The 22,946-nt window shown below is 38.1% G+C and overlaps 1 protein-coding gene across 1 annotated transcript; it reads right to left on the minus strand.

The window, feature by feature from the left end:
* Nucleotides 1-10,680: 10,680 nt before the first annotated feature.
* Nucleotides 10,681-21,222, minus strand: LOC141551471 (uncharacterized). The gene is given in 8 exon segments (XM_074283158.1): nucleotides 10,681-11,874; nucleotides 11,876-11,913; nucleotides 11,916-12,455; nucleotides 13,026-13,136; nucleotides 13,610-13,717; nucleotides 14,254-14,380; nucleotides 19,454-19,540; nucleotides 21,036-21,222. Coding segments are annotated over 7 exon segments (1,767 nt in total). The 5' UTR covers nucleotides 19,490-19,540; nucleotides 21,036-21,222; the 3' UTR covers nucleotides 10,681-11,067.
* Between the last annotated feature and the right edge of the window lie 1,724 nt (nucleotides 21,223-22,946).

Raw genomic sequence — 22,946 nt, forward strand, 5'->3', positions numbered from 1 at the left:
ATGGACTATTCCTTAAAATAATAATGAGCACATATTTAAAACCTTCAGTAAACATCATATGTAATGGTGATAAACTAGAACCTTTCCCTGTAAGATCAGGAGTGAAACAAGGTTGCCCACTGTCACCATTACTATTCAATATAGTACTAGAAACTCTAGCCTCGGCAATAAGAGCTGAGAAAGAGATTCAAGGAATTAGAGTAGGAAATGAGGAAATCAAATTATCACTCTTTGCAGATGACATGATGGTATACTTAGAGAACCCCAAAGACTCTGCTAAAAAGCTATTAGAAATAATTCAGAATTTTAGCAAAGTTGCAGGATACAAAATAAATCCACACAAATGCTCAGCATTTTTATACATTACCAACACAATCCAACAGCAAGAGATACAAAGAGAAATTCCACTCAAAATAATGGTCGATAGTATAAAATATTTGGGAATATATCTACCAAAGGAGAGTCAGGAATTATATGAGCAAAATTATGAAACACTTGCCACAAAAATAAAGTCAGATTTAAATAATTGGAAAGACATTCAGTGCTCTTGAATAGGCCGAGCGAATATAATAAAGATGACAATACTCCCTAAAGTAATCTATTTATTTAGTGCTATACCAATCAGACTCCCTAGAAAATATTTTAATGACCTAGAAAAAATAACAACAGAATTTATATGGAACAACAAAAGGTCGAGAATTTCAAGGGAAGTAATGAAAAAAAAATTAAATAAAGGTGGTCTAGCTGTACCTGATCTAGAACTGTATTATAAAGCAACAGTCACCAAAACCATTTGGTATTGGCTAAGAAATAGACTAATTGATCAGTGGAATAAATTAGGTTCACAGGGCCAGATAGTGAATAAAAATACCAATCTAGTGTTTGACAAACCCAAAGATCCCAACTTTTGGGATAAGAATTCATTATTTGACAAAAACTGCTGGGAAAACTGGAAATTATTATGGCAGAAACTAGGCATGGACCCACATTTAACACTGCATACTAAGATAAGATCAAAATGGGTCCAAGATTTAGGCATAAAGAAGGAAATCATAAATAAATTGGAGAAACATGGGATGGTTTACCTCTCGGACTTGTGGAGGAGGAAGGAGTTTTGTGTCTAAGGGAGAACTAGAGACCATTATTGATCACAAAATAGAAAATTTTGATTACACCAAATTAAAAAGTTTCTGCACAAACAAAACTAATGCAAACAAGATTAGAATGGAAGTAACAAATTGGGAAAACATTTTTATAGTTAAAGGTTCTGATAAAGGCCTCATCTCCAAAATATACAGAGATTTGACTTTAATTTATAAGAAATCAAGCCATTCTCCAATTGATAAATGGTCAAAGGGTATGAATAGACAATTTTCAGATGATGAAATTAAAACTATTTCCACTCATATGAAAGAGTGTTCCAAATCACTATTGATCAGAGAAATGCAAATTAAGACAACTCTGAGGTATCATTACACGCCTGTCAGATTGGCTAAGATGACAGGAACAAATAACGATGAATGTTGGAGGGGCTGTGGGAAAACTGGGACACTGACGCATTGTTGGTGGAGTTGTGAAAGAATCCAACCATTCTGGAGAGCAATCTGGAATTATGCCCAAAAAGTTATCAAAATGTGCATACCCTTTGACCCAGCAGTGCTACTACTGGGCTTATATCCCAAGGAAATACTAAAGAAGGGAAAGGGTATGTGCCAAAATGTTTGTGGCAGCTCTTTTCACAGTGGCTAGAAACTGGAAAATGAATGGATGTCTATCAATTGGAGAATGGTTGGGTAAATTATAGTATATGAATGTTATGGAATATTATTGTTCTGTAAGAAATGATCAACAGGAGGAATACAGAGAGGCTTGGAGAGACTTACATCAACTGATGCTGAGTGAAACGAGAAGAACTAGGGGATTATTATACACTTCAACAATGATACTGTATGAGGATGTATTCTGATGGAAGTGGATATCTTCAACATAGAGAAGAGCTAATCCAATTCCAATAGATCAATGATGGACAGAATCAGCTACATCCAGAAAAGGAACACTGGGAAATGAGTGTAAACTGTGAGCATTGTTTTGTTTTTGTTTTGTTTTGTTTCTCTTCCCAGATTATTCTTACCTTTCGAATACAATCCTTCCTTTGCAACAACAACAACAGCAAAATTCGGTTCTGCACATATATATTGTACCTAGGATATGCTATAAGATATTTAATATGTATGGGAATACCTGCCATCTAGGGGAGGGGGTGGAGGGAAGGAGGGGAAAAACTCGGAACAGAAGGGAGTACAAGGGATAATGTTGTAAAAAAAAAAATTACCTATGCATATGTACTGTCAAAGAAAATGTTATAATTATAAAAATTAATAAAAAAAACTAAATTAAAACTAAAAAAAGCATACTTTAGGCAAGATGGGGCAAAGGAAGGAACAGAGTTTAGAATGTAAGATCACCTAATAAAACTGTATGATGATATAAGAAGCTAGGTCCTGGAAAAAAGATAATAAATGCCAATGGTTCAGAAAAGGTGTAAAAATGACAACTAATATTTTAGATGAAGTTTTGTGGTGTGTAAAACATTTTATGTACATTTCTTTTATACCTATCTTGTCAGTACTATAGTACTGCTACAACAATTTTACAGATTAGGAACCTGAGATTGCACAGATAAATAAAAGGCCACATAACTCGTAAGAAGCAGAAATGGGATCTATACATGGCTTCCCAAATTCCAAATCCATTGCTCTTGCATAATACTACATGAGAGGAGAATTGTAGAAGATTTATAGGCTTTAAAGCTGGAAGGGACCTCAGAAAGCATACAATCTCTCCTTATTCCATTTATCTTATGCCTTATTCTGAATTCTCACCTAATCTTCAGTCTCTCCTTCTCAGCTTCATCTTCCTCCCTTCCCAAACCCTCATTCTTCTGTCACACTGCTACTTATTCCTAAAGCCTTTGATCAAAAGTTCAATGTCTCCCTATACAATCAAATACAAATGTTTTTGTTTGTAATTCAAAGCTTTACAACATAATTCCAATCTTCTCTGTCTTACCCATTATTGTCCTCATGTACTCTGGTCTCCCTGGGGCCCCTAACATGACATTTTATCTCCCATTCCATCCTTTTACTCAGGCTGGGTCCTATGCCTGAAATATACTCCTTCCTTACATCTTTCTTTCAAAGTTCATTCAGACATTACTCTTACATGAAGGCCTTTTCCAGTTCCCTCAGAAAGAAAATAATCTCACATTTTGTAAATGTGTTCATGTCTCTCTCCTAGAGGAGATAAACTCCTTGAGAGCCAAGGCTGCTTCATCTGCACTTTCTATGACACACACTAGTTCTTAATAAATGTTTGTTGACACATTTAATGCAACTTCCTCTTTCAAGGCAACACTATTATGAAGGACAAGGATCACACTTAATGAGAAAAGCTAATCAAGCATCCAGGGAGTCTGTTCATCCAGAGAAAACCTGTGCGGAAACTGGAGCAGAACTGAAGAGATGGTGAATGTGTAGATGTCAGAGGTTCCCAAACATCAAAAGCATGGAGTCAACCTGAAAAGTAATGGAGAAGAGTGCAAATATATAAAATGAAGTATTGTTGAAAAATACTTACTTCATTTCTAAACACTATGGTCCAAAGTGGTTTGACTTTTGAGAAGTATGTTACTTATAATGATAGACTCAGCTACTAATTTTCTGACCAGATAAAAACTAAGTATTGTAGTAAATACTGAAGCAGATCACTTATATGGTATATTAGCAATATTTAATCTCCTTAAATTGTTTAAGGGAATGTACATTTGCAGTCTCTATAACTTTACTAAAAAGGTAGTAATGAGGAGTAAATTGGAGTCTCTAAGCCAAGATGGATCAGCTCTTCTCCTCCTAGGTCTGATTTACCTCTCTCCTTCCCCAAAGTAACCAAGGGCAGGTTGGGTAGTGAATGAATTTGTTACTCAATGCTGTATCAAAACAAAGTTTTTATTGATAGTAAAGGGATAGACAGACATTTGGCCTCCAGGAAGGCCAAACTGCCTGGCAAGGGGATGCCAGTTGGCGGGCACAAGGCTGATATAAACCGAGTGCGAGGATTCCATTTTTTAAAACTTCCTTTTATACATAACTAGGGTCATAAAAACATTTGCACAGAGATGTTATCCAAGAGATTCCAGAGATATTTGTAAATAAGACAGGAATTTCTCTTAATCATTTGTATCTCAAATTATCTCCTTTTACCCCTCCTCAGACAAGAATTTCCTGTTAATTATTTTTATCTTAAACTATCTCTTTTTTTGACCTTATCAGTAGATCCAAATTTTTCGGGATCTTTGTATAGTTAGTATGGTGCACTGCCCCTTATTTAGACCTTGATAAAAGAATTTAAAAGAAAGAACCATAGGAAGCCATCAGAATTTATTTTCCTAGTTTTTCAATATGTCAATTTATTTGGCATGGAAGGCATAGCAAATGATGTACTTAATGCATCACTCAGTATATGTACTTACTTGTTGAGCTATGCATGGGATCAATTATTTATTATGAGGCACCAATCTTTTGGATTCCACACATCTCAATGGGAAGTTAATAGCTGCAATTTTGTATCATCTCACAAATAGTTTTCTTTTATCTGCTCTAGCTCATCTCTTTCTAAATATTCTTGTAGGATGTCAGAACAGGTGCCAATTTATGTTGGGAGGAGTTCCTTACAGCAATGGACAAAAAGAGAGGAAAAGGCAGAGGTTAAACTATATGATCTCTGAGGTCCCTTGAGCTCTAAATCATTAATGATTCTGTGAACTCTCTCCAGACTTGGACATTGTTTCATGAATCAACCAATGAACAAGCAATAAGTGCCTATTATGTGCCAGGCATTAGGGATGCAGATAAAAATCTCAGTCCTTGCTCTCAACGAGTTTACATTCATGAGGGTGGGAGTGGGATAGATAACCGTATAAATATTTACAACATAATAATAGAACTGGACCTTTTTGCTTTTTGTTGAAATCGGAACTTTCAGCTAAGGAAACTCGCTTCTTTAGTGCAGGTCCATCTTCTCTGCAACTTAATGTCTTAGCGATGTGTGCGGGGTACTGGGAAGGTCATCCCGCCAGTCGGCGCAGGGGAGGGGCCTTGAATCCAGGCCTCCCTAGTTCTGAGGCTTTCCCGGGCACAGAGTGGGCACAAGCTGACCTGGGGGTGAGGATGAGCACAAAAAGCGGGACTCGGGTAACAGTCCTTCTCCTAGGCCTGGACGCTCGGGCTCTGAGGCACGACCACCTTGTGAGGGTGGTCACAAAGGAGAAAGACCCTCCAGCCCATCCCAGGAGGCTCCTTCCGGCAAACCCCGCGGGCCTCCCTCGGGGCCCCGGCCAAGCTGGGAGATAGGAGATCGGTGACGGGCTGGGGCGGCCAAGCACAGGAAGTCGCATTCGCTTCCCCGGCCCCTGGGAGAGGACAGGTCCTCTCGCAAATGCCCGAACCCAGTCCAAATGCTCCCTCCTCAGTCTTCCTAACATCCTAAGGGCTGCCACCTCCTGTGCGGATTACCCGCACTTCCTCTGCCACTCACCCCAGGCGCTGGAGGAGAGAGACCCCCGGGGGAAAGAGTGGGTGGAGCGTTTGGATATGGGGCGGGTTCTGAAGGTGTCAGCCAGGGAAAGGGCGGGAGTGGGGTCAGCGCAGCAGATAATATAACTCTAGTGGTGGGAGAAACCCGCCTTACCCAAGCCCGTGAGCATTCATTTTCAGACCAATTCAAGTACTACAACAAAGCAACAAACTTATTGCCAACATTTTAAAAATTAACATCTTCTCCATCATTTTAAGTCTAAGTGATCATCAAAGCTTTGATTTGTAGTGTTTACTGATTTTCCAAGGTTATATGCTCACCTCTCAACTTACTAATGAATGAAAAATATTGAAGCGCAAACTTTGGACAAAGCATATAAAGTCTTAAGGTTTAAGTGACTTGCTCAGGTCACACAGCCTGTTTGTGTCAGAGGTAGGGCATGGATTCAAGTCTTATTAGCTGTGAAGCCACTATATATAGCTGCCTCTATATCAAGTTTTATATTAATAGTAAAGGAGGCACACCAATTACTATTTAGTAAAGCTTTGTCACTTTTTCTCAATAATAATTTTTTTGCACTTTTGGTAGTTTCATCTCTTCTTTTTGAATACCTTAAGATCTGATCCCTTAATAATGACAATTGTGCCTAGTATAAAATAGATTTCCTCTTTGTACACTGGAACAAACCTGGGTGCTCTTTCCATTGCTGTTCTCATTGATGCTACTGTCGAAGTCTTCGATGTTGGATATGGTTAGCAGAGGAATTGATAAAAATCTCTGAGGCACACAGGGAGAAGGTACTGATAGAGATCAGTTTAGCTCCTTTCTTGGGGTAGGTGGTCCAGTCTCAAATCCAAGTTATGTCAGACTCCTGAGAACCACCCTGATAGAGGTCTACAGCAGTCTTATTTTGCCATGCCATATCAGAAATCCCAGTCATGTCCCTGAGGTTAAATTTCCCCTAGAAAATCCATTTATGGGCCATACCATGGTTGCTGACTTATTTTGGTTCAGTCCATCATGGCACTCTGCCTTGTGGTGTCTTTCCCCTTACCATCTCCCTACCATGCCACATGGTATCTCCCTTATGCTTTCCAATCCCTTTCTCTCTCTTATGCTTCCCAACCCCATTTCTCTTTCTTACAGCTAACTCTTTTGGGGTGCTAATTAAGTCCCTTTCAGGATTTAGTCTGCCAAGTAAGGACATGTCCCAATCTCATAGGGTGCTCACTTTCTACTGGGTAATCATGTGTTCCATTGAGGATTTTATCTTTCCTATACTCTCCCACTACATTTCATATTTACCATTCCTGGTGTCTATTGTATCTCTTCGTTTTGTCTAACTTCTTTCCTAAATAATTCTTTTGCAAAAGAGAATGGCCATTGTGAATCACACTATCAAACCCTAACTTTTGATGCCTACCATCATCTGGTGACTACATCACCATTTGGACTTTAAACCACATCACTATTTCTATCTCTTCTGTAAGAACATGCAGGCCTATTAGGGAATCCAAATGCAGTAGATCTACTATGGTTGATGGTAAACTTATAAAAACCATTGTCAATCCTTCCCCATTTTTTGCTTCTGCTTGTTCTCCCATTTTCATGATTTAAACCTTCAAGATAACTACAATTAGTTACCAAGCTTTCTTCAGTGTGGTTTTACTCTCCACTACTACTTTTTGCTTTTGACATATTACCCATAATTTCTCATTATCCCCCTTTGGAAAAATTTACAAATTTATTTTCTAAACTGGTATTGTCTTTGATAGCCACCTCTTTTCTGACTGGCAAAAAGGTCCTATTTGCTGATGAAGGCACAAGTTACATAAGCTACATCAGTTACTCTTATTAAAATTCTTTCAATGTCATTCCTATCCATTTGTCATGATCAATAATTGTTTATTACACATCATATTTTTCTAAGTAACACTTTTTTCTTCCATATTTGTGCCTAATCATAATTTTTGCTCTAACAAGTTGGTAGTATGCTTATGCACAAATCCCCGATTCAGGGCAAATTCTCATAGCAATACAAAGTCATTTCAGATAATTTTATTTTTTGTGACTTTATTCAGTGTTGAACATATTCATTACCTCCTGATTCCTTTTATAAGTTTTCACAGAAGATATTCAGGACAGAAGTGTAAGGTTTCTGAATAATTTGCAAGTTTTTTTCCTTTCTCATTCCTTATTCCATATTCATGCAGGAATTAGGAAGCCAAAGATCTACAATGGCTAAATGTCCTTAGTGCCTGACAAATTAAAACCACCAACCATTTACCTATGCCAGTTGGAATCAAACTATTTAGTCACTAAATAACAAATTATAGACACTGCATTTTCATCCACATAACACTAAGCAATAATGAACAAATAGAATATTGATAACATTTAACTGCTTACATTGGAGAAAGGTCTTTTTGTATAGCATTAGAAATATGGGTGATTAAAGGGAAGCCATCTGTCACTAGTCAGAGTACTGGACCTGAAGGCAAGATCTGGTCTCATATCTCTGATAGTGTCCATGTACAAGTCTTTTAACCTATATAAATCCTCTACAAATTGCAGTTGTTATTACTGTATGATGACATTCCTGAGCCTTCAGTCCTTGCCTTTTAAAAATTTTTTTTCTACTAATGCTTTTATTTTTAAATCATCATTTCCTAATGTCTCTTCCCTCCAAAGAATTCTCCCTTGTGAAAAAGTATATCTAATTAAAACCAACACACTTGTCCTGTAGTAGCAATGTGTGCCTCATTATTTGCAAACTCTACAATGAGAGGAATGCTTATCTATGAATCTTTATGCCTTTCAGAATTGTCGTTTTTTGCAGAACTGTGGACATTGTATAAGTTGTTCTAATTATTTCACTCTGCATCAGTTCATACATATTTCTTTGAACTCTTTATATCCATTTCATATAGTATATTGCTGCATGTTTTCATAACTTTCTAGAATAAAAACCTACCTCATCTAAAGAGAAGAGATAGAGATACGATTCTGTTTAGGAGAAAAAGGAGAAGAGACTAATATGATACTTAGGGACCAAGATTATTTTCAAAGATGTGCAAACACGGAAGCAAAGGCAGGAGAGGACAATATAATACAAAACCATGATATGGTTCTTGAAGAATTATGTAAGGAGTGTTAAAGCTAAGTCAGAATGACTTACACTTACAACTTGAGGTTGGTAAAGAAAGCTAAAGACAAAAAAAAAAGATTTTTTTAAAAAGCTATGTGGGGTAAAGATGAAGAAACACTAAGTTTCTATTTGGGGTAGAAGGGATGATAATAACGTGTACTGGAAAGAAGGTAGATACATTCAATCTTTGTGTCTCTTCTGTTTCTTCTGCTGAAAATGATTACTGGACTAAAACAGAGAGAACAAAGAAATTTGATAAGCCACTAAGTTTGATTTGATTCTTGGAAACATTCTAAAACATTAAAGGAAAAATTTGTGAAAAAGGAAGGAGTGAATACAAAGAGCCAGTATAATTTCATTGGGGACAGGTTATACTAGATTTGTGTAACTTCCCTTTTGACAGTTACTTAGCCTGATGAAAGGGTAGAGAGAACTAGTCCCTAAACCAGGAAGATAAAGGATATATACAGGCCATGTGACATTGGGCTAGTCTGAACTAATCAGTCTTTGAGGCAGCTAAGACAAAGTTACAGAGGAGGTACTCATTTACACAAGTAGGAATTTTCTTGTCTGAGAGTGTTCTATGTCAAAGAAATCACAGGTCCAGCTGCTAAATCAGAGTAATGCAATAAATATTGTTACTTCAAAGTATTTGCCCAAATCTTTCATTTTTCCTCAGGGAAAACTTAACCTGTCCACCCTTATCTAACAGTGTGATTTCAAGTTTTCCCCCAGATTCTAACTCCTCTATTAAATAAACAAATGTATATTCAGGACTCCAAGCTTTGCATCAAAAATAAAAGACAGAAATTCAGAAAAACTAATCTAGATAAATATGAGGAAAGCAGATCTTTTTTGATTCCTCCTATGTCCTGATTAAGGTAGAGCTTAGAAGGATTCACGGAAGAGGCAAAAACCTAAGCTGATCTTGAAGAAAAGATTTTAACTGATGGAGACGAGGAAGGAATGCTTTCTAGGGATAGATAACAGTTGGGAAGATGTAAGAAGGCATAAATTGACAATAATCAGACCAATTTTACTAGAACAGTGTGTGAAGGGATACAGATCAAAATAACACTGCAAAGGTAAGCTGAAGTCAGATTATGATGGACCTCAAATGCCAAGCCAAGAAACTTGTATTCTGCCCAATAGGCAATGGAATGCCCTGAAAAGTATTTATTTGAGCAAGAAAGTTGCTATCACCCTATTTGCTTAACATTCCTCTGACAAGAGACAAAGGCTTAACATGGAAACAGACTATGAAGGTATAATTGGTATAAGTTTTAGTAAGTCTTAAATTTAGACCTGAAATGGCTTCAGAGCTCATCTAGTATAATTCTCTCAATTCATAAATGAAGAAACTGAGCCCCATAAAAATTAAAGTGATACAAGTGTAGATAAAGAATAGCTAAACTAAGTCTTGAACCTAGAAGCCTTGAGTCCAAATCCTGCATCTCTTTCTACTACATCATAGATTAGAAAGAAATATGGGCTAAATATGGGCTCTTAAAAAATTAGATAAAAAGTGAAGAAAAAAAGAGAGGCTATTCAGAAGACACATTTTGCTATTTAATGATTTTTACCAGGGTAAATCCTATTTAAATTCAACAGGGTGCAAAGAGAGGCTCTGTGAAGACACATTTCATACCATAATCACTTTCCCAGCAATCTTATTTTAACTATCTTATTTGATTACAACCAATCAGGTTACTTAGTACATAGTATCTTATGTGCCTGGATATTAGCTAGGGGGGTTGATAGAGAATAGAAACAATCCTTTCAGTCACAAAAAGGACATATTTTCCAATTGAAAGTTATTAAATTATATTTTTGGTTTATATAACTTCTGTGTATTTAATGTGAATCAAAATTAAAATTGTTTCTGAAAATGCAAATTTAAGAATTAGATCTCTTCACTAAAATATCCCAAAAAGTCTAGCTTGAAATAGCTAATCACTTTTATTGATTTTTGACTCATTATATTTTTTCAATTCTTCTTCTCTTAGATATTGTGATTATGTTAATTTCTATTACCTTTCTAATTGGTCTATATTAATTTAAATTGGAGACACTTCATTTCCATTGGTCTTTATCCAACTCATCTTTTCATCTTGTTTTTATTGTCCATATAGTCTCTGCCTTTAAAAAACTTGAAATCTAATTGAGATGAAAATAAATCAATAAGAAAATAATAAAAGATACTATGAAATTACTAATTAAGAATTCTTGACCTGTTTAGTGCAATAGGAAAGAATAGGAGATGTAAATCTTGGAGACCTCAGAGTAGTTGGGGCATACTTAGTGGGAACTCTGATTAAAAAAAAAAATCAAAGAAAGGGAGAGAGAAGAGGTGAGGGCATTTGGGGAAGTAACATTAACAAAGGCTCAGAAGTAGGAATGAGTACAGTATTTGGGGAGGACAGTGAAGAGACTGGACTGGATGGATTGGAAGAATCAGTCTGGGGAAGAGCAGAGGATAAGGGTGGACAGGTTAAGTGAGGCCAAATAGTGGAAGGCCTATTAACTTGAACCTGGGGTACACAGAGACCAACAATTACATTCAAAAGCTTCTCCCCAGGGTGGATTCTCTGATGTCGGATAAAATTTGAGTTCCGAATAAAGACTTTCCCACATTCCTTACATTCATAAGGTTTTTCTCTAGAATGGAATCTCTGATGATGACTCAAATCTGAATTCTTGTTGAAGCCTTTCCCACAGTCCTTACATTCATGGGACTTCCCCCAAGAATGAATTCTCTGGTGTCGATTTAAACTTGCTTTCTGTTTAAAGGATTTCTCACATTCTTTACACTGGTAAAATTTCTCTCCATTGTGAATTCTCTGATGCTGAATCAGGTGTGAGTTTCGAATAAAACCTTTCCCACACTCCTTACATTCAAAAGGTTTCTCTCCAGTATGTAGTGCCTGATGATGAATAAGCTGTGAGTTCAGACTGAAAGTCTTTCCACATTCTTTACATTCGAAAGGTTTTTCTCCAGTATGAATTCGCTGATGCCGTATAAAGGTTATTTTTTGAATGAAGGCTTTCCCACATTCCTTACATTCAAAAGGTTTCTCTCCAGAGTGGATTCTCTGATGCTGAATGAGTGTTGAATTAAAGCTGAAGGCTTTTCCCACATTCCTTACATTCATAGGGTTTCTCTCCAGTGTGATTCTTTGATGTGCAGTACAATGTGAACTACAACTGAAAGCTTTTCCACATTCTTTGCATTGAAAGGGTTTTTCCCCAGTATGGATTCTTTGATGCTGAACAAGTGTTGAATTAAAGCTGAATGCTTTTCCACATTCTTTACAATCATAAGGCTTCTCTATGGAATGAATTCTCTGATGTTGAAAGAAATCTGAACTCTGACAGAAAAGTTTGCCACATTCATCACATTCATAGGATATCTGTACTCTAGGGACTTTCTGATGTGTCGTCCCAAGATGTGAGATTAATTTCCTTTCCACTCCTTCATCTTTGACTGTCATTTTAACTAAATCTCCTTTCTCTATTCTCATTCCATCTTCTTTGGGATTTCTTTGTTGCTTCTCTAGCTTATTCTTTAGTAAAGTCATTCCTTTAAACTTGGATTTGCGAGGGACATTCACTTGGATGCCTACTGACACCATCTGTACATTTCTTCTATTAGATACTGTTGGGATTACTTCCTGCTTTGGAGTCAACTCTTTATTCTTAGTGCTGGTCTCACCATCTGGAAGAAGAAAATATGAATAGCACTTAATAATGAACATGATTTTGTAAGTTAATAGAGAATATAGCAACTAAGAGTCACTATCCCTAGGAATAGACCACAATGCAGGGGAAAATAGGAAAATACAAGAATGTGGCTCATTAGGAGGTAGGAAGGGATGGAGAATGTTAGGAGAGACAGAAATAACAGGGTAACACCAACTAAATGGTGGAGAGGATATAAAATGCAAAGCAAAATTCCTGCCCCCAGTAATTTGCAATCAATTTGGTAGTTTAAGTCCAAAACGTTCAAATTATGAAAATATAGTTAACAGAAAAGAGAATACATAACAACTTCATTATTCCAGAATAGCTTAGTTATATGAAAGGTTTGAAAGGAATCTGAGTTCAGTTTATTTCAGTCAAATTCTGAGACTAGAGGTCTTATGTTAATTTGGTTCATGGTGATTTGCCTCCTTGAGGTTAGATTTTGCAGTAAAGATTTTCTTTTTAACTGTCATATTTATTGGAGAGTTTTTAAAGGAAACTTTATTGAACTTTATTTATGGAAGTTACTTGTATTTTCACTTACCATCACAGGTGCTTTGCAGACTCTTTTTGTTCAGACACCCTTGAACATCAAGGCTCCCAGATTCTTTTTGTTCCAGTTGAGAGCTGACAGCAGGTTTCATAAATGGATACCCTGCCCAAGGCCAGAAGAAAAATAAGACTTTACTGGATACTTGCATGTTCTAGAGCTGGACCTTACAGATTAACTAGCCCAAAATCCTCATTCTAAAAGTGAGAAAACTGCATGGCAATGAATAAATGATTTACTCAAGGTCACATAAAAGAGTCAGGATTTGAACTCAGGTGTTTTAAATTCAAGTCCAATATTCTGTTTTATAACCTCAACTCAGTATAAGGAATTTAGGAAAGAAATATAAATTATGGGAAATATGTGGTGATTCATCTTCAAAAGCAAACATGGTAAGTAATGGAAATTGAGTAGATAATAAAGGAAGTAAAGGTTTAAGATTGTAAAACAAGTAAAATAATGTGGAACACAGAGATCCCATTACTTCAAACTACACTGGGTTAAAGGATCACATATTTTTTTAATTCAAAGGCATAGATTAAGCAGAGGAGGAAATGATAAATGCTTTGTGCACTCACCTTTATAACAGGTGCCCTTTTTGTCTAGTGGTCTCTGTGGATCCAAAACCCAAGGCTCTCCCCCTTTTTCTAATTGGGAGATTATAGCAGGTTTAGGAAATAGAAATGCTGTTTAAAAGAAAGAAAAGGAAACAAGATGGTGAACAAAAATCATACAAGGTAGACCTTAGCCTGTGTCTTCAGGGGGAAGATGAGGAAAGAAGGTAAATATACGGGGAAGCCACAAGGAAGCCTAGATGACCCAGGGAAAAGGACATAGGACTATGTTTCTAATATCGTGGAGTAGGTTGTGATATCTGAGATTTCGCTTTAAAGAAAATATTTGGGTTTTTGGGCAGAAAATTCTCATACTGAGCAAATATGTATAAGGGTCTAGGAAAGACTTTTAGATATAAAGAAAGGTCTGGATCCTTTCCAGAGAGCTAGGAAGATGGGAATGCTGCTCATTTGAAATCAACTTTGAATAGCTCATTGAGAAAAAGCACTAGAAAAGAAGAAACAAAAAAAGTCTCAATTGAGGGTAAAAAGGATCTTATCCAAAAATTAACCTGAATATTAAGAGAGATCTTAAAATCTCTAACTAGAAAGCCAACAAGAAAGCCCTAAAGGGCAAATAATGTATCTAGGCAAAAGAGAATCCTTACCTAGAGAGACCAAATTTCCATAATTCTCCAGCATCACATCTCTGTATAGAGCTCTTTGATTTGGGGCCAGGCTTTCCCATTCCTTTTGGGTAAAGTACACAGCCACATCTTCAAATGTCACTGATTCCTGCAACAAGAGAATCTTGCTGTTTCAGATTCAGATCTAACACTCAGTTCCTGAAAAGTGGTTGGGGTGGGGAAAGTTAGCAGTGTCTTCCTTCGGGAGATGGTATATATAATTCTTAGTGATTATAGCAAATGAGCATGGAGCAGGGAAAAGAAGCTACTCAAGGAGGACTCAGTAACTGTTCTTATTCAAGTTTACAATTTCTACTTTATACCCAGAGAAACTTCTAGAGGCTTGCAAATTCCTCACAGACATCCTCTTTAGAGATTTAGAGCTGCAATTGGGCTATGTGTACAAGTAAATTTAGGTAAAATACATTCATCTGTATATTTTTTTTATCCTGAGTACCAGATCTACATCCCTTCTTAACATATGCCACCACTTCTTCCTAGATTGCTTTCATTTTTTTCTTCAAATCTATCATCCTGGACACAATCCTTTTGGCTCTGTTACCTCTAGCCAAAACTCATAATTCAGACCTAACCACTTTTTACAGTGTCCATCAGAACCCAGATTCTTTTGTGAGTCACATCCTCTAGGTACATCATATATTCCTCATGACACTATTTCTCATGTTGCCCCTTCTTGTTGGACATAAATTTTATCGCAGCCCCCAATTCAATGAGCTGAGTTGGTCTTTCTATCAATCCACAGGGCTACTGACAGTCTGTAAAACGACTGATTTGTTCCCACTAATTGTTTAATGTCTATGCTGCCTGCATCTCTAATTTTCTTGAAATTACTAGTATAGTTTATTACTTTCTAGGAACCACTTTCACCCCTGAGTAGAAAAAAAAAAAAAAAAAAGCATTATTCTCAAAACAGTTGTCTATTTTTCTTCTACAATCTGAGCCTTCTTTTAGGTTCCTTCCTATCTGACTTCCAACATTAAGAAGAGTTAGTACCATAGAGTAGAAATAATCCTGAAACTGAAGTCTAATGACCTGGATCTGAATTCTAGCTCTTCTCCTTACTAGCGATGTGACCACAGACAAACTTCTTTTTCTTCCACTCCTTTCTTAACCTCCTACAAAAATAGCTCCCCTCCACTGAAATTTCTTCCTTATAAGAGAACTGATGAGCTCATTCAGCCAAATCCAAAAGATTTAGTCTTCAGAATTTTGATCTCCTCAGAACTAAATATGGTAGGTTAAAACTATTCTTAAAACTCTCTCCTTCTTTTTAGTTTCCATAATACCTTGTTCACTAATTCATTGAGTTCCCATTATCTACCAAATAAAAAGCAACCTTAGCCTGCAATTGAAGGCCTCTACAATATGGCTGCAACTAGCTTTTCCAGCCACAGCTCATAGTATTCCCCTTTATTGTTTTCTAGACTCATCTTGTCCTCTGCCTTGGAATATACCATTTCCCATGTTTGGAACCTATCACTCTCCTAAATAGTTGTCTTACTTCCAACCCCTTCTCCCTCTAATCAATACTTCAGACAACTGTCTGTTCATATTCCTCCCCTCAAAACCTTCAAAAGTTTCCTATGGTCTTCAAAATCCAGTTCAAATTCTTTGGCCTGGCATTCAAAGTTTTCCATAATCTTAATGTTTTTCTACCTGGCCCTAACTGACCATCACTCACATTTCCTTTCAAATACACTCCAGCACAAATGTAATACTCATTGTCCCTGTTTGTATCTTGTGTTGTCCATATTTTTTTTCTTATTTATCCTACATTTGAAATGTCCCTACCCTCTTCCATAACTGTACCTAATGAAATACTATCTATCCTTCAAGACTGCACAGTGAGGCACAGGGCAAGGACACTGCGCATCCACAGAAGTAGTAATTAAAAGGAGTGAAATTCCAGTAATCTCAGCAAGAAGCTGATTTTCTTACATAGGGCAGCAACTCATGTATCAAGAAACTGTAAGTATGGACAACAGAAAATGAAGAATTCTCTCTACTTAGAAATACTGATTTATATGGGGGGGGGAGAAAGAAGATCAGCTCAGATGACCAAAAGGGAAACTAAGGCAAGGTTCTTAGCCAAAAGCAGTCTAATAGAGGAGTCTGACTCCTCTTCAACCAAAGGGATTCCAGGCCTCCCTCTGGATTGGAAATGACACATTCCTTCAGGGATCTATTTTTATAGGGTAACAATTATACTAAAAATAGAACAGTAGTTCCATTGGATGTCATATACTGCATAGCCTAAAATATAAATACCATAAGAGTCCCAAGGTTTTGGGATAGGCAGGTCAGGAAATATTTCCTCTGACTATCAGATGGTCACAAGATGGGAACCATCCTTTGAGTTGGGCAAGCAGAGATACTGCTCATCCTCAAGAATATTTCAGGGGGAGCTTGGGGGCTTTCCATTATGCCACCATGGAATTTGGGAGAAACAGGATAGAGATATTTTGGATCAGCATTCTTACCAATCTAAGTAAGCCCCATAGTTGGTACATAAATAATTTCCACTATTTAAATGGTAGATCTGCAAAAGGGCCTCTTTTTCAAAATCTATATTCCTATATGACATACAAAATATGAACTGCTTATTCTCATATTTACTATTAGATGTCTGACTATATATGAATTGCTAAATGTATAATAACCAAAAATCATTGTCCCTTATAAAATCATTATGGACTGATACTGATTAGAGTTTAAGTAGGGGCCCCCAATAAATCAGCTTTCTCATATATACTTAGTTTCAACTTTTGTTAATAATGTCTTTTTTTTTCCTTTTAAAAATTGTTTAATAGATTTTCTTTTTAATTTATGGAATTTCTATAACACAGTATAACAAAAAATGACTGTACATGAAAATGCAAATATATTATGTGCAATTCTATATATGTATAATAAAGTTATCATGTAAATTTTTTATCCTTTGTTTGACTATTCCCAGAATGGTAGATCTGAAGAAGGGAATGAAAGCAATCTGGGGGGGAAAAAAAGTTTTCTTTTTCTAATTAATTAACACAAAATTAATGTGTTTGCTCTGCAAATTTTATGTATAAAGCTATTCACTCACAGCTAGCAAATGAATCCCTCTCCTCCCCCAACAAATTTTAGATTCAAAAAGTCTGAATTAGGACTGCTTTGACCTAACTAGCTGCTCTGCTTTGATTAGCTGTGTGGACTTGTGCAAATTATAATCTCTCTAAGCCTGAGAGTGCTCATCTGTAAAATGGCTGATTTACTTAGTTTTTAGTTCTTCTTCTACTTGTTTTGACTACTCTTCAGCTTTTTTTGCTGAAAATGCCCTCAAACTAAGGGCATCTCCCAGGCTCCTTCCTTGATCCTCTCTTTTCTTGCACTATGTTCTCTCAGGTCATAACTTCATCAGCTCCTACAGGTTTAATTATTATATTTATACAGATGACTTGAAGATCTTCTCACGTATCCAGCTGTGTCTCTCCACTTCCTACTCATTTGGAACTGGATGTCCCTAAGGCATCTCAAATTGAACATGTTTAAAACAGAACTTTTCACCTTTCCATTCAAACCCATCATACTTCCAAACTTCCCAAATTCTTTTAAAGTCAAACCATCTTTCAGTCTCCCAAGTTTATAATTCAGGTGTGATACTCCATTTTTCACTCTCTCTAACCTCATATAGCCATTCAGTTGCAAAATTTTGTTAATTCTACCTTTACAATATTTCTCCCATCTACTTTGTTCTCCATATTCAAACAGCTACCATCCCAATTCAGGTTCCTGTCACCTTTCATCCGGACTGTTGCAATGGTCTCCTAATTGGCCTCAAGACTCTACTCTATCCGATCTATTTTCCACACAGCTGCCAAAGAGCTAAAGCACAGGTCTGACTATGTCCCTCCCTTATTCAAACTGCAATGGCTCCTTATTGCCTCCTGGCTCATATAAAACTGTCTGGCTGTTAAAATCCTTTACCATTTGGTAATGTAAAGGAGAGAATAATGTGGAAAGATTAGGTGATGCTATCTTTCTGATGCTGATGCTAGATAGGATGCTATCTTTCCACATTATTCTCTCCTTTACTCTACAATCCAGCCAAAGCAGTTCTTTTGCTGTTCCTCATAAACATTACACTCCATCTCTGGAATCCATGCTTTTACACTGGCTTTCTCTGAAACCTAAAATACACTACAATCACCAAAAGTCTAAGGAAACTGTTCCTTGGAAACCTGGTTTCCTTCACAATTCTGTTCAAGTATAAGCTTCTATATGAAGCCCTTCCATATTCAACTTGGCTACTAATACCCTCCATTAATAAATTTGCCTTGTATCTTATACTAATACTATATTTGGGCATCTCCAAGATCCCTTATTATCTCCCTCAGCAGACTGTAAGCTCCTTAAGTTAAGGAAATGTTTCACCTTAGTGAATGGCACAGTCTCTAGAATATTGGAGACACTTAATAAATATTAATCGAGTGATTATTGTAGGGTTCAAATGAAATTTTTATAGTACTTTATCACAATATTACTAATAGTGATTATGTGTATCAAAAACTGCTCAATCCTATATTTATCAAACACCTTAATTCCTCAAATCTAAGAGCTTAAATGTCTAGTTCAGAATCATTTAGGAATTCTAACAGGGTAAAAAGAAAAAAGCAATAGTGAAAAACATTCCTGAATATTACAATCATGATTGCATGGCTGCATCTTAGATCTATCCAGACCATTCAGCTGTGTAAACTGGGTACATGCTAGATTTTTCATTCATTCAATAAATATTTGGATTATTCAGGAACTGTTCTACTAACATATCTATTCAACAGCAGAACTATTTCCTTCAAATCAAGTTACATTCAGACATGAAAATGAATACCCCTATTTAGATAATCTGTGTACGTATGTCTCACAGTTTGTGCATCATTGCAATTCACCAGCTACAGAAAATTAACCTTTACTTTCACTTTCCAGGTACAATCTCTTTTCTAATTGGGCTTATGCTCTCTGCCCATATATAGCTCTCAGCTTTCTTATGTGCAAGCTTGCAAATGCCTAGGGAAACAGCTCCAATTCAGGCAAAGGACTCATCAGTAAGTTTGTCCCTGGACCTTCCACTAGTTTATCCACAATCTGAACTATTTAAAGAAGGACAAAGGTAATTATAGCTCACCTGGGGTTCAGCTGTCGAACTTATAGTAGCCATCATGGGACCTTATGTTTCCTCCCTCTCAGGGAAGATCAAGAAGAATCTCAGGCTCTGAAAGAAGACAGAAGAAAGAACCATGAGTAAAAACAATTTTACAATACAGCTTATCCAAACCATAATCTACATTCTACTTCTATACTACCCACTTTTCTGAAACTAGCATGTAAAGTTTCTTCACTGTGTCTTCGATGCCATGGCGCAATCCTAGAATTTACAAGATAGCCAGTACATATGGGAATGGCACAGGATAAAGAGAAAAAAATCAAGACCACTTAACCTAACACTCAAAGACCCCACAACCACTTGTGACTTTCATTAGTATGACTCCCCTTTATGAAATGACAAAAAATAAAGCAAAACCATTTCTTGCCTCAAGGAACTTATATTTTATGGGGAGAAACAAAGTCTGGACAACATAAATACAAAGTAATTTCCGGGAAGGAAGGCAGGCTTTCCCTCCTCGGGCATTACGGACTGCAAAGGAGACAGAAGGTTGCGTCAGAATGTTCAATGAGGGGGTTAGACTGGATGGCCTTCCGAACCAGGAAGAACCTAGATGGAAGAAGGTGTTTTAGAGGGAGTGTCAAATGTTGGAGAAAAGTCGGGAAGGATGAAGGCTGAGAAAAGTAATCAGTTAACAATTTAATGGCTATGAGATCATGGATTTGGAACTCAAACGGTTCTCGGGGCAGATGTTGCTGTCAGGCACTTCCATCTCCGTGGTGTCTGGGACACGCTGGAGCGGTCTGCCGTTTCCTTTTCCAGATTATTTTACAGATGAGGAACTTGAGGCATCTTAGTGATTTGCCCAGAATCATAGTTAGTGTTGGAGGCCGGGTCTGAATTCAGAGAGATCAGGCTTTCTGATTCTAAGCCCAGCCCCGCTTCAACACCCAGCGGCCCCAGAGGCACAGAAGGGGTTTAATAAATGCCAGCTGGATAAATGGCTGATTTAAAGGGTCATCGAGTCTGACCCCTCAGTTTGACAGCCAGGATTCAAGCAAAGCAAGGCCTCGTAATTCCAAATTCACGAAGTCTTTCTGTAGCACAGAGTTCTGATACACTCGGGAAACCGGCTTAATGAATCAACAATTACAGAGCACGCTAAGGCTGCGCTACGTGCCAGCGCACCAAGGATTCAGTGGAGCTGTCCTTAGCCGGCGGTGCTGCTATCCAACAAGCAGCAGGCCAGGGTGGAGGGAGGGTCGCGAACCTGGCCCCGGAGCCCGGCCCCTCTCCCTGGGCCTACCTAGGGAGGCGAAGATTAAAGGCACAAAGGCGGGGCAGGTGCGGGACCAAGCCAAAGGCGAAGACGTGGCCCTCCCGCCGCTCTCCGGCCACGGCGACTTAGCAAAGCGAGGGAAAGGGGGAAGGAAGATGGGAAGGGAAGATGGGGAAGGGGGAGGGTATTAGCTCTTCCCGGCAGTCCCCGGGACAGCCCCTCCCCTTCCCGGTCTGTCGGGTCTCGTGAATTCGAGGCCTTGGGCTGGTGCCCCCACGAAGGTCGGGCGGCGGCTCCTCCCCCGGCCTCCCTAGGCCCACTCACCGAGACCGCGCGTGAGCCCCGGAGGCAGAGAGACAGACGCCTCTCTACTCGGAGGGTCGCAATACCAACTCTCTCAGACCCCTGGTTCCCCCGCTGCCAGGGACAACAATGGCGAGAGCGGAAATGCGTCACCAGGCAGCCGTCGGCTCCCGCCCACTGTGCCTGTTTTCCTGCTAGGTCATTGGAGGCGAACGCATCTGTGGTTTACCCTCGTTGGGAAGGAGCGAGGGGGATTTCGAAAAGTCGGGAAGAAGCTGAGCTATTCCTTCAAATCCCGATGAAGCTGAGAGACGGTCCCTAAAGCCGATCTCCTTGGAGGGGATTGGATAATTGTCATTAGAAAGGAAAGTTATCCCATTGGATAGGGCGATCGGGGGTGGGGCTCATTTGGCCAATGACTAGCCGAGTTTGTAGGAAGGGCGGAAATGACTACAGAAAACATACATGTTCCACGTGGTTCCGCCCTCAGTTCATTGCTCTTGAGGCTTTCCTGACAGTGTGCAAACTGTCTTCGAGATCGTCTGGTTTAGGGCTTAGATGACTTGTTTTCATATCTTAGTGTACCACTAAATAAGACTGTTTTCTGCCCTCTAATAGGGACTACTATTTTTGCCTTCATGCACACTGTTTTCTATTCTGGAATATTCATGCAGTTTAGCAATTCAACAAGCATTTATTAAGCACTTGCTGTATTTAACATGCTGCCCCATGTGCTTGGATACAGTGTTGAAAATGAAAAACTGGTCACTATCCCAAAGGAATTCTGTTTTACGGGGATACATTAAAGGGAATAAATTAATACAAAATAATTTCAGGACTAGAACATTAACTAGTTGGGAGACAAAAGAGGATTTTGAGTTAAAGGTGTCACTTTAGCTGATCCTTATGAAAGATACAAATTCTAAGAAGAGGAGCGGTGGATTTTGCCTGTGATGCTAAAGCACAGAGGCTAAAGAGGAATTGTTGGGTTTGTGGAATAGCAGATGGGGCAGATGTGGTTGAGGGAAGTAATGTGAAATAAATCTGGAATGGTAGTCTAGAGTGGTCAAAAAGAGATTGAATCTGGCTTGACCTCTCTGTCTGAACACTGTCACCCTTGACGCTACTGTGCTCTGTTAGTTCTTCTCCTCCCTGTCTGACTTCCCCTTGGGAATATTCTTTGCTACATCTATATCTAGAACATTCCCTCTAACAATGGGTGTTTCTAGAGCTCTGCCTAGGTCATTTTCTGTTCTTGGCCTATGCTGTTTCACTTTGTGACCCCATCAAGCTCCATTAATTCAGATTATCATCATCTTGCTAATGATTCTCAAATCTAGTAGAGGTTAGATCTAAGATCTTTATTGAACTCTGTCTCTCATCTCCAATTGGCTGTTGGACATCTGGAATTGAATATCTCATGTTGTTCAATCATTTCAGTCATGGATGACTCTTTGTGACCCAATTTGAAGTTTTTTTTGGTTTTTTGTTTTTTTGTTTTTTTTAGTCAACATACTGGAGTGGTTTGCCATTTCCTTCTCTGGCTCATTTGACAGATGAGAAAGCTGAGGCAGAGGGTTAAGTGACTTACCCAGTAAGTGTTTGGACCAGATTTCTTCCTGACTCCAAGATTGGTATTCTATCTATTACACCTGCTGGCTGTCCTGTAGACATCTTAAACTCAACTGGTCCCAAATTAAACTCATCTTCTCTCTCACTCCTCCCTTTTTCCTAATCTATTATTGTTGAGGGTATCACCGTTCTTAACTAGTCACCCAGGCTTGCAAACTAGCTGCTGTCCTACCTCCCATATAAAATCAGTATATACAATCAGTATATAGCCTCCCATATACAATCAGTTGCTAAATCTGTTACTTTTGCCTTTGTAACATGTCTTAAATATATCCCCTTTGTCCCTCTGACACTATCTCT

This window comes from Sminthopsis crassicaudata, chromosome 1 (assembly GCF_048593235.1).
Source record: "Sminthopsis crassicaudata isolate SCR6 chromosome 1, ASM4859323v1, whole genome shotgun sequence".
NCBI classification, from domain to species: Eukaryota; Metazoa; Chordata; class Mammalia; order Dasyuromorphia; family Dasyuridae; genus Sminthopsis; species Sminthopsis crassicaudata.